Below are 13,207 nucleotides of genomic sequence, written 5' to 3' on the forward strand. Positions count from 1 at the left end.
AAATTGATAAAACAGTAATTCACTATGGCAATTAATTTCTCTGAATAATTTGTTTTGGAACTTCCAGACTACTTTTGTTAGTCTGAATATACAGTGTCTCCAAATAAGGGCAATAGAAGAACAATAGATGCTATTTCATTTGAATCCTGCAAATAATAAAAGCAAATCAGAATAATGTACTTTGTATGAGAACCCAACTTCTCATAACTCTGAGGACATGTCCATGTACTTTTCTAACCAGTAGAAATACTCTATTTTATTTTGAGTTTATATTTTTTTGACTTCCGACTGAAAAAAAAAATGAATTCCAAGAATCTTATTCAAGTATATCTATTGTTAGGGTTCCCAATAATACCTTCAGAATTGTTGGGTTGACATCTATCATTTGTTGAATTAATCCTGAGAATTTGAGAATAATACAGTCAGATGGTTCTATTGTAGTACTTCTGAAATGTTTTCTTTCTTAGATCAGCATAAAGGTAATTCATAATAAATGCTGTTCATGGACTTGAAATGAATCTTATGAAGGAGTAGTAAAATGAAGAGGGCTTTTTGACATTTCTCTTCTTATTGTGTTGAAATTGTATTGGAAATGTAATGCTGGTGGTACAAATCTTAGACAACTGGTTCTGACATATTTAGCTAATAAAACTCTCCATACCTGAACTTAAAAAAATATCTGAGGTGTTGTTAGACATTTTATTAGTTTACTAATTCCAAAAATAAAACTAGTAACTACCCTAAAAATTAGAAAAGTACATAAATAATGTACATAATCAGATGCGTCCTAAGAGTTTTGAAATCCAATATAATACTTTTCATTAAAAATTAAAAGAAACAATACATATGCTCCATCGTTTTATTTCGAAACAATTGTATAAGATTTGAGATTATCGAAAACCTGCATGGAAAACGTGTTAACTGTAAATGCTAAGCAGCATTATTTTAACTCACCTGTAAGTCAGTTGTCTATAAGGTAACTTCAGAATATAATTAAAGATAGCTCCATATAATCTATATGTAAGATAGCCTCATTTTGTGTGTTTGAGAAAGAGAGAGTGGGAGAGATACGCATTGAGAGCCATCTTGTGGCTTTCTTGTTATTACATATTTTCTTCATTGGGTTTTTCTGTATATGTGAATTTACTGTGTTTGGAGATGCCTTGATTTAGAGTATCTGTGTGTCATAATTATTTATTGTTTCTCTAAAAATATAGAAAGGTATCTGCATGCATAATAGTTGTGAATATAATTGAATGAGGCATGTTATATTGGCCAAAACTGGATTACTAAATTCTAAAAGTCAGAGATTTCTATGTGAAAGCCAGTGCTAGAGAGGTACTGTGTCTTCTGTGGGTAACCTAGTAATGTCTCCCTCTTCTTAATAACTGGATAATTAAGTGTATTCACTGATTAACATTGGTTGTATGAATGTGTTTTTTGTAGTATCTATTCTATGTTTAACAGAGAATATCCAGCAGATATTTATTTTAATAAAAAATTATTTGAAATATTTATTTACTACCATACAGAGCAGGTCTAGTGTAGTGGTTAAAGGCACTGGGCTAGAAACTAAGAGAGTTCTAGCCAACATGAATTGTAGCCAGCTGGGTGATGTTGGATCAGTTACTCTTTCTCATCTGTAGGAAGAAAGCAATGGCAAAATACTTCTAGAAAATGCTGCCAATAAAATTGCTTAGATTTATCCATGTAGTCACCAGAGGTCAAGACTGATTTGAAGGCATTAAAAGATTGATTCTTTATTATTTGGAGTAACGCTCTTGCTTAGTGAAATTTTGCAGGCACGTTCTTCTTTTAGGGCCATTGATGACAATCTCTATAACTACCTTTCCTGAGATCATCATCAAAGACCAGCTGACTAGTGGATAGTTGTGCTTGCTTGTATTTCCATCACTTGTGCTCTAGTTGTCTGTGAGTCTTTTCCCAAAATTGTGACCATTCACCCACAGTTCATCCATAAGGAGGGCCTATTAGACTTCTCACAGCAGTCCTCATGTTACAACCACTTCTTCAGCGATCAGACAAAATTATGATGGTGCTGAATAAGGTGGACTTATGATTGGTCTGCAACGTTGCAGTGATCGCAACATCCCCACATGATTACAACATTGCAGCTAGCTATTGTCACATGATTGCCATTTGCAACCTTCCCTGCAGGTTTCCCACAAGCCAAGTCAATGGGAAAGCAGCAGGGAAGGTGCAATGGAATGGAACGCATGGGTGACGTTGGGGAAAGAGGAGATGAGATGCTGCTTAGGAAGCAATCAGACAAGAGAGGCAGGAATCCACAATCATTAAGAATCAGAGAAAGACATTAAGGAAGGTGGGTTTATCTAAAGGAGCAAGCGGTCACAATTGGAAAGAAGTTTCTACTTTCAGACATACAAGATTATCTGAGGGACCGTCTCTTGCCGTCACATCCACCTGACCCATCAGAGCGGGGAGGCAGGGAAAGTTGCGGGTCCCATCCCCGAGGGAGCTATATTTGATGGGACCCAGAAGAAGGGCCTTCTCCATGGTGGCTCCTTCTCTCTTGAACATCATTCCCCCAGAGATTAGAATGGACCCCATTCTAATACTCTTCCGGAAGGTGCTGAAGACCTGGTTCTGCCAGCGGGCCTGGGGAACCCAGAGCAGGATGGAGCTCATTAAATGGCTTGTGTGATCTGCTGGGGCAGGGTATGGGAGGTGAGGAGTGATTTTGTTATATTGTACTATATTAATTTATTTGATTCTTTTTGTTAGTTTTTATTGCTTTAAATGTGGTCTTATATTGTGTAAGCCGTCTTGAGTCACCATGGGAAAATAGGCGGCAATATAAATTCAATAAATAAATAAATAAATAAATAAATAAATAAATAAATAAATAAATAAATAAATATGTAAGCTTACAATAAAGTAAATTTAGCCCATCTGTCATGTTTCCTGTCTGGTTTACCTGGGAGGTAGATCACAAGTCGTTCCCATAAGTCTCTCCTGCATTTTCTCCTGACAACTCCCACTATGGAGTATGAAACCCCTGGCAACCCAAACTCCTCCACACCTAACACTAAGCAATCATGTGTACAAGTGTCTATGGAGATTCTCAGTCATCCAGGTCATGGTTGTCCAAAAGGTGCTTTTTTTTCAAGAGGCAATTAGACTTTCTGGTTTTCCGTTTCTCGTCCAAGAAGCTTCTTCAGCTTTGCACCACTCAGGTCACCCTGATGACACAGATAAACCTCCAGGTGACCTTAACGACCCGCTAAAAGAATGCAAATGTCCAGCTTTCTGCAAGGAGTATAAATACTTCCATTCCCCACCGTCCAGCCAGAGCTGAAGAAGCTTCTTGGATGAGAAGTGAAATGTCTTCAAAGAAAAACCAGAAAGTCCAGTTGCCTCTTGAAAAAGAAGCACCTTTGGGACATGTGTACAAGTGTTTTGCTTAGCAACAACAATCCTGATCCCAGTTGCAATTGCTGTTGTAAGCCAAGGACTACCTGTAGTCTGCTTTATGTCATCAAATTTGGGCAGAATACTAGAGCCTCTTTATTTCTGTCGTTACACACACACACACACACACACACACACACACACATATTCACACTCACACATACCTATTCAGTAGACTTGTAAAACAATAATATTATCAACAAGTAAGAGAAATATCTCTGTGAACCAGCACAGATCACTTTATTGATCTTCCATTCATTATTGCATCCTCAACTGATTGAGGGGAAAAAGCAGATGTGACAGGTGCAAGCTTCACTATTAGGGGTTGTGAATGGGGAGGAGAAATTAAAGAAAAAGGGTGTCCTGCATTGTGAGATATATACAGTATGGCTATTGAGGTGACAGACATGAACCAGTTTGGGACAATCTATAAATACTTTTAAACAAATAATGCTCCTTCTCCTTCCCCCTTCCCCGGCCAAATCTGTTGCATTGGAAGGTTCTTCAATTGGCAAATTGCATATTAGACAATATTCATCATAAGGCAAGTTTTACTATTGAAATTTGTAGCTGACAGTGCCTGTATTGGGTTTTCATTAAGGCATTTATTTATAACCTTGTTGTTTACACAAGGTTGAACAAATACAATCAGAAGCATCTATAACTGTGATAGAAGTATGAAGATTATAGCAGTATTGACAATCCATTATATTATGAACAATACTAAATCAAAGTAGCAAACTATCAGTTACACTGTACTGCCTTTCTCCAAACGGTTGCAGGCACACTTTCTTTCAAAATACTTCCAAAATAAGTAGATTTGAAGCCCACTGCCATTTTTTATTCTTTGTGGAATGCCTGTTTTATGTTGATAAATATATATCTGAATGTTAGGATTTGTTTTGCTTTGTTCCTATACAAATTGTGTCAAATTAAGTTTCTGACATTGCAGTTTCTCAGTACATATCTCAAGAAACTAATAGCCTTGAAATAATCTCTGTGGTATCCATACAAATGAAATAGGAAATACAGATAAGGGTTTAAACTGCTTATCCAGTTTGGATACTTTAAATTCCTCCAGTATAGGTTGCTCTGAGGTGTGCCTTTGAATTGACCTAAAAAGTCGGTTTTGGAATATTATTTTCTGTGTTGACCTCAGTAAATATTTTTTTGGGGGGTGGAGGAGATATTTTGTAGCAAATAGTGGCTCAAATTTGGGAAGCCTTTCTTTTTAAGAGATAGGGTAGGTATGGGAGTGAGGATTCTGGGGGGAAAACCCCCCACCCCTTTTACTCTCCTTCCCATCTGCCCAGGAACCATTTTTCCACTAATAGAAGAGTTTCACATTTTTGTTGGTTTTAGGTTTGATTTATGAGGGAAGCTTGAAATTGTTTGCATATTACCAGCTTTCCATCACCATTCTTTTATTTATTTATTTTTATTTTTTATTTTATTTATATGCCGCCCTTCTCTGGAGACTCAGGGCGGCTTACAAGGCGTTAAGCAATAGCCTTCATACTTTTGTATATTTTATACAAAGTCAGCTTATTGCCCCCACAAACCGGGTCCTCATTTTACCTACCTTAGAAAGGATGGAAGGCTGAGTCAACCTTGAGCCTGGTGAGAATTGAACTCACAGTAATTGCAGGCAGCTGGAAGCTAAATACTACCTTTAACAGTAGCTAAATACTACCTTTAACAGTAGCATTAGTCTGCTGCGCCACTCAGGCTCTTTTATTTAACTGTCCTGCCCCTCACCATTAGAGCAAAGTTTTCCCAGTGTGATAGTACCCCTCCCCACTCCTCCCCCATTACAAGGTTATGGAGCACATCATAACAATAATGGGTCAGGTGGCTTTTTCATCACCTTTGGCATATTAAATTTCTGATTTTGCAAATTCAGTGGGGTATTTTTTCCTCATGTTTGTCTTAATGAGCATAGTTCAAATCTTAACCTAACAAACTCTCTTCAAATAACAGATGATTCTAAAAATATTTTATTGTATGTATTGCTTGGGGTCTTACTAAGAGCTATCAGTTCTGCAGAACATACGACTAGAGGTGCGTTAAGTTTACATCCTATTAATGTATATGTGGAAAATCTGTGGGTTTTGTACATGCTTGAATTGCTATGTTTTTCTGTAAACACTGCATTAATTTTGTATGTATTTCCTTTACCAATGAAAAGGTGCAGAAGTCCAGAAACAAGCAATTACGTGAAATGTTTCCAGATGGATTCAGTATTCATCATGCAGGAATGCTCCGGCAAGACAGAAGTTTGGTGGAAAACTTGTTTTCTCGTGGTTACATAAAAGTCTTGGTTTGTACAGCTACATTAGCCTGGGGTGTCAATCTTCCAGCTCATGCAGTCATCATTAAGGTAAAAGCATATGCTCTGTCTATTTTGGCCATTAGACATCCATAAAGTGTCATGGAACAGTATTTTTTTCACTGTTTGCAGAAGAGGAGAGGAAAGATCTGCTAATTATCTAGCAGTGTTCAGAGAGGTTGGTTGTTAAACTGACTCTCTCCTCTGGGAACCAAGTTGGCTAGTAAAGATTTAAATATATCACAGGTTATAAAAGGATCACCTTAAGTACACTTTTGAAAGCCTGTTGTATTTGCGTAATTTTGGTCTCCAGCTCATCTGATTTATAATGATGTGTGTTTATGTTAATTTTTATTAACTTTTTGTCAAACAGGGAACACAGATCTATGCTGCAAAAAGAGGATCCTTTGTTGACCTTGGAATTTTAGATGTCATGCAGATATTTGGTCGAGCTGGACGGCCCCAGTTTGATAAATTTGGAGAAGGTGTCATTATTACAACACATGACAAACTCAGTCATTATCTGACTCTGCTTACTCAGCAGAATCCAATTGAAAGTCAGTTTCTTGAAAGCCTTGCTGACCACTTGAATGCAGAGGTATGTTTTATTAATCAATTCCACATTCTTAATATATATATATATATATATATATATATATATATATATATATATATATATATATATATACACACACACATACATACATACATACATACATACATACATACATACATGCATACAGGCCTTTAGAGAATAGTATAAATAAAATGGAGGAGGAAGAGGGGAAAACAATGCTATTTATATTCAGATCTACAAATTATAACTCTTTTGTAAACTGTTTTGCATGAATATGCCGTGACATTGGTAACATACTGTATTAAATAAGAAATATGATGCTTCAAAGGGTGGAGTAGTTTAAAGGAAGTTACACAATATCTCAATATTTTTTCTGTGAAATTATGTGTACTTCTAAAATCAAGAAATAATACAGATAGTATCCTATGAATAGTACTGAATTGAGTATGTTATTCGTCATATCTGGAGACCTGGCTCATTATAATCAGTTGTGTTCTTTTTAAGAGTTTGCTTTTCAAGATCACATGATTTGAAAAGACAATCCTTCCCCTCATTTTTTTTTTCCAATCTGGAATGTGCAAAATGTTTTTCAAAATGTTTTTCTTGTCTTCTGGAATAAAATAAAGTACTCCCGTTGGAATACCATTGCTTTTCCAGAAGTAAACGCCATAAATCATTTCCAATTTACTTAAGGTACATTTCTGGACGGTCCTTTGGACAAATGGATTGGCATAATCCAAGAGGAAAAAAAATGAAATGCTTTAATATTCCCTGGAATTTACTGTCCCTTCAAATCATTTTGTGGATTGCTAATTCTGAGCAAGACTTCACTGGTAGAAAAGAATTTGATTGGCATGAGTCAATTTCTACCCCAGAGACCCCAAATTTAGAAGTGCAGAACTCCCTATAGGAGTAATTAACACAGCTTTCCAGAAATGAAACGGAGGCAGATTTGGCTTTGTCTCTAAAGCCCCTCTCTTATCCTGATGGGCCCAAGATTTCACACTTAAGAAGAAAGTAATTTGATGCTGAAACAACTAATTTATTCCTGTGGGTTTTTAGGGGAGATCATTTAGAGCTGACTGTTTGTCTCTCTATCTATCCATCTGTCTATCTCCCTATCCTAAGGTATCCAAGTCTTCTGAAGAATGGGTCTAGTTGAATACTTAGGGAAGTGGTGCTTTCCCTGTGCCAGTGTATTTTGCAAAGGGATTGTTTCAGTTGCTTTGCACAACCCATATTGACCCAGTATGGTATGGAGTAGGGTAGAAATGGTGCTAGGGTAAAGAAACAACTTGGCCCTAAATCTGAAACATTTGAGAATGAAAGAGATTTTTTTTTAATTTAATTTATATGCCGCCCTTCTCCGGAGACTCAGGGCGGCTTACAATGCGCTAAGCAATAGCCTTCATTCTTTCGTATATTTATACAAAGTCAGCTTATTGCCCCCACAACTGGGTCCTCAATTTACCTACCTTAGAAAGGATGGAAGGCTGAGTCAACCTTGAGCCTGGCGAGATTCAAAGCTGCAGTAATTGCAGGCAGCTGGTCTTAATAACGGGTGCTTTAGACCACTGTACTACCAAGGCTAATTGGGAGCCAATTTGCAATGCTATCATCACATGTTATGTTTCAGTTTGTTTGTGTATAATATAGGTGCCCAAAGATTTTAAACCCTAAGTTGCCAAAAGAGTATTTTCAGAAGAAACATGTCTGACTCAATAACCTTCCACAGTGGAACAACTGTGGAAGGTTGTTTTGTGAATAAAACATTATTTCAGCATATTTCTTGCATACTTTTATCATGCAAGAAGAAATTCGTGTAGTTAATTTAGCAGATTCAATTTCACAGTTTGTGATTATGGGTGTTGCCTTACTTTGTTTTAAATGAGAATTAGAGAAATATGTTCACTGTATAAGAATTAGTATAGTTCTGAATACCAGTTGCTAGGAACAATCAATGGAAAGGATCAGTTATATTTATATCCTGATGGTTCGATTTGGAAATGAATATGGTTGGCCATGGGAGGAAATAGAACAATAAAGTAGAGAGGGTTGCCTTTATGTCCATTTTCATTATGGACAGCATTGATATGGAGATTACTAATGAATAAAATCAATGAGGAGACAACTCATTCAGTAGATCTCCTTTCGTCACATTTGATGCAATGCAACGTTTTGCAACGTTGCATTGCACCAATCATTTTAATCACTTGTTTTTTCCCAATGTTCCAGGAAAATAATGTGATTTTTAGAAGTAATAACAGAGAACTAAATGGAAAAGAAAGGCAGCTATGCTTGTTTTAAACTTCTCTTTTCATTTTGAATTAGAATGCTGTCCGCACGGAAGCAATTTGATTTCATTTCTTATTTCTATTTCTGCCTGTTTTATAGAAGAAAGGCTATGAAAACTAATTTTTCTTTGGCCTTCCCAAAATGCAATTTTGTTTTTTTTTTGAAAAAGTTTAATTGTTGTTTAAAAGATCTAGTGCTGCAGTAAGCATAAAATTAATCTTCAGTGGTCAGGAACCATGTCAGTTTTGACAAACGAAGGTCAGTGCTGAAGTGTGTTAATGATTTCAAATAAACTTATGTTAGTGAAAATGGCAATGTATCTCTGCTAGTGTTACTGAAAATGCAGATAAGCAAAAGCGTGAAACCCTGACAGGGCCATGAAACTACAATTTTTTATATACTTTGGAACACTGGACATGACTTTTCCTGCTGACATGATAAGGCACGAAATATCGCTATTTGCTTGATTCCAGAAAATCAATTGTAAGTCAGACCAATTACAAAAGTTTTTCATTTCCCTTGGTTGTAACTCCGTCATTTATCTCTTTCAGATCAGATCTTCATATAAATATCTTTCTTTTTTGCTTAACTAGCTTTTGCAATGATCTGAGAAAAAATGGTTTTGGAGTCTTCTTGGAGAACAGGTTTAACATTATATTTTGTGTGCAATGCTGCCTGAGAAAGAACAAATGAAACCTGCAATCAGCTTTCAATTTAAAAGCAATTAAAATTATGTTAATTGAATACAGTTCAGATGATCCTTCCACTTACCCACATTAATATTACAATTTGGTAGGGAAATGTTTGGAATGATTCTAGAGTTTGCCTCTGAATTTTTTTTGTAGAAGAAGGTTTGTGTAGCACTGAGGCTTCCAGATATATATCCCTGCAAGAGATGTGCCATTTGTACCATGAAATATTTCATCCATCTCTCTTTTTCCCATTGCAATTCCTTGTACCTTTGAAAATGCTGTTCTTGAATATATATTTTTTTCATCACTGGTATTTAGCCAACACTATAATAGGAAGAGAGGTTAGGGTTAGGGTTAGGGTTGAAACTGGTCTAATCATATTAGAGTCCCAATTGTAAGTCAAGGACTATCTGTACAGCTTCTTTTAAGAATTGAGTATACAGACAAAAAAGCAGAAATTACCTTAAGTTGTAGGAAGATTGGTTGACGTTAAATATTTATGTCTGAAATTCAAACCTGCAACAAAATAATACAGTGTTTAGCATTTATGTCCAAGATGGAACTTTTCTATTGCATTCTGTTTTCATTTATCATATTTTGCCCTTTCTAGACATTTGAAGTTTTCTCTACTTTTTGGTTTTCTTTACTCTAAGCTGTTTCTGTATTTATACAAATTGGATTTTTCCCAGCCAGCTAATAATTTTGTCATGGCATCTTTACGGCTCCATGTGAGCTATTACTATTTGGGATTTTGAGCTTGTTATTACAATGCACTATGATTCATTGATGCAGTAAGCATTTAACCATAGTTATGGATTCTGTCTGTGATACCTGATCTTTAAACTAAAATAGATGTCCTTGTGGGACCATGCACACAAATATTTTCTAAGGTGTGATTGTGAGCGTGTGTAGGTGCATGCTCATGCACGTACACACACACACACACACACACACACACACACACACAAATACTACTTCAGATGTAGTTACCTTAAAACAATTTAATAGATAAAATGTTTAAATACTGCATCAGTGTATTGAATGTATTAAAAGGATAGAAAATATCTTTCCCATTTATCTAGAGAAGATCTACTGTATATAGACAGATCGTTCAACAGGGATCTAAAAGACAAAATAATAGGTGCCTTACAGTTCTGAATAAGCAGGGATTTCAAAAAGCAGGCTCCACTTTAGAGTACTTGCGGGTATAAAAATGTACTAGGAGTTGCAGAGAAACTATCATTTGCCTTGAATTGAAACTGTCATAACTCACCATTTGGAAATGCATTTTTGTGTGTGTGTGTCTAGGAAGACCACACTTCCTAGTTAAGCCAGCATCTTGGGAAACTTAGTTTAAGAATGAGACACAGAAGATCATTGGCTTGATCTTCTGTGTCTTAGATTACTCTGGTTCAGGCATACAAACGGCCTGGCAGGAATGGAGAATGTTATTCTGCAACTAGTTCTGTCAGTCTCTGGTTAGGGATCAGGACTGATACCTATATGCCTGAATCATCGTTTATCGTAGGTAAAATAGGCATTAAATGGTATAGAGACAGTGGATGGTAGGGTGGAAAGAAGCAATAGCTAGAAAACATCTGTAGTGTTGCCTTGGTTTTCTTTACCATTAATCCTGTCCAGTTTTCAGACATTGGCTGGACAAGTCCCTGCAGTTTTCTTGGCAAGGTTTTTCAGAAGTGGCTCGCCTTTGCCTCCTTCCAGGGCTGAGAGAAAGTGACTGGTCCAAGCAAGGTCTTTGGCCCTAAATTGGCACTAGAGCTCACAGTCCTTTGGTTTCAAGCCTGATGCTTTAACCACTATACCAAACTGGCTATCAGTGTTGCATTTATTACTTGAGGTAACACAGGCTGGATCCAACTCTCTTCCGTGACACCTAGGTCCAAAGATAATGATTTAAAAACAATAAGTGCATAGAAGATTGCTTAGCTAGGACATAAAATGTTAAAACAGCTGGTATGCATGTGTTGGAGAGAAGAAATGGCCATTCAGCATTCCAAAGCAAGCAATCTGGGAAAACTAAGAAGGACGATAGCACAATGGAGAAAAGAATTGATGTTGTATCAGTTTTTTTAAAAAAATACTTAGCCTTCTGGACAGGTTTTTTCCCCCTCAAATATAAAAATTTTGACTGAAACTTTTGTATATACATAGTATATACTTATCTTTGTAAAGGTTTCTTTCAGTATAATATTCTCTCATCTTAACTCGTGTTTTCTTAACTATATACCTTTGCTGATACATATGTTTAAATTGTTCCCATGTGGAAAATATTTGAATAAAGGCATGTTTCAATGTTTTAGATTTGTCAATAAAATGACAAATATTAGACAGGCATTATTTTTCTCTAGAGTTATTTTGGTAATTAACTGGCTATATTCTAGATTTCAGTTTTATATTGTATAACTTCCATTGAAGGTTATCATTTGAAATGCCTTTTCTCCCATTCCGACTCTATTGTTTATTTGTAAAGAGGTTAAAAAATAATCACTGAGGAAACTATACTGGAAACTATGATTCAGCACTATCTGAAGAACTCAAGTTTCTCACTACACCTTTAGGTGTATTTGATGGCTGATTGATGGCTTAATTGAGATAGAGGAACTATGCAAGAGGAACAAAAGTCCACATTATTTTGCTATTTATAAAAAATCTGGTGCATTAAGTCTCCCAAAGTCTGGTTTTTAAAGTTTCAAAAATCATGCAACTGGGGCAGTTGTTTATAAATCAGAGAAATATGCAAATTCCCTGCTTAAGGAACAACCTAACTAAAATTTCTAGATATAGTTGCAGTAAAGCCTGTCCATTTGGTTTGCAATAGACTTATTTTCAGTCATATGTGTTTGTAATTTTCTGAGTATCTTTCAAGCTGAGCTCAACTCTTAGCAACTTCATAGACAATACAGTTATTTTGGGCAACATTATGGGTTTGCCATTGCTTTCTTTTGTTTTTCAATTCCTTATTGTACACTAATTGATTTCAGTTTAATACTGCTTTTTCTTCCAATACTTAAATTCTTAAAAGCTCACATTGAAATGACCACCAGGTGGCAGCAAATATTCAGAAGTAATTTTTCCTGCCAGTCTTTTTCAGCATTGAGTGAACTGTAATAGTAGTATTGCATTGTCTTATCACATCTGGATCTAAGCCACTATTCCCTGCAAGCATTTTGTTTGCATACATATACATCTTAAAGTGTTGAACAGATAGACAAGTGCATGAATAATGAGAAGAAATTTAACAATCTGTAATATACTAGCCAAGTAATGTTTTTTCTCTCTCTCTCTCTTTTTTTTATTGAGCTGCACTCATTTTGTATAGATGTGTGCTATGTAGCTTCAGGTATCAAACTTATATTTGACTTTTAATTTCCTTGATAATAAAGTGATGCAATTTGCTTCATATCAGCTGGGTGATATGGCCAGTCACACTCTCTCAGCCCAACACACCACATAGGGCTATTGTGAATAAAATAGGAGGAGGAAGGAATATTAGATATGTTCATTGCCTTGAGTTATTTATAAAGTAAGAAAGGCAGAATAAAAATCTAATGCATACATACATAAATACATGGAATTGCTTTCTCTAATGATAGTAGGATAAGTTTCTGGTGTGTGGTGGTTCTAATTTAACAATTTCATGATATAATTATAAAATACATAGGAAACTAGAGACAAGGTACATGGCTGACACAAGTAAATATGAAAAGAAGACTAAGAAAGAATTGATTTGTCTCCTTTGGGACAAAGGGAAGTACATATGGCATAGTTCCATTCTATGGTACTGTGAGGTTTCTTGGTACAAGAATATTAAATTTAGTTAATTTGCTAGATGGCATTTCT

General features: G+C 35.8%; 1 protein-coding gene across 1 annotated transcript in view; it reads left to right on the forward strand.

Annotated features, from left to right (window-relative positions):
- ASCC3 (activating signal cointegrator 1 complex subunit 3) overlaps positions 1 to 13,207 on the forward strand; it is a 212,384-nt gene that overhangs the window by 104,173 nt on the left and 95,004 nt on the right. The window contains exons 15-16 of the mRNA XM_070932828.1: positions 5,642 to 5,833; positions 6,156 to 6,380. Coding sequence (XP_070788929.1) covers positions 5,642 to 5,833; positions 6,156 to 6,380 — 417 coding nt within the window. The remainder of the gene's footprint in view (positions 1 to 5,641; positions 5,834 to 6,155; positions 6,381 to 13,207) is intronic.

The sequence above is a fragment of the Pituophis catenifer genome, unplaced genomic scaffold, assembly GCF_029215685.1.
Source record: "Pituophis catenifer annectens isolate HBS135680 unplaced genomic scaffold, rPitCat1.0.hap2 SCAF_1, whole genome shotgun sequence".
In the NCBI taxonomy this organism is placed as follows: Eukaryota; Metazoa; Chordata; class Lepidosauria; order Squamata; family Colubridae; genus Pituophis; species Pituophis catenifer.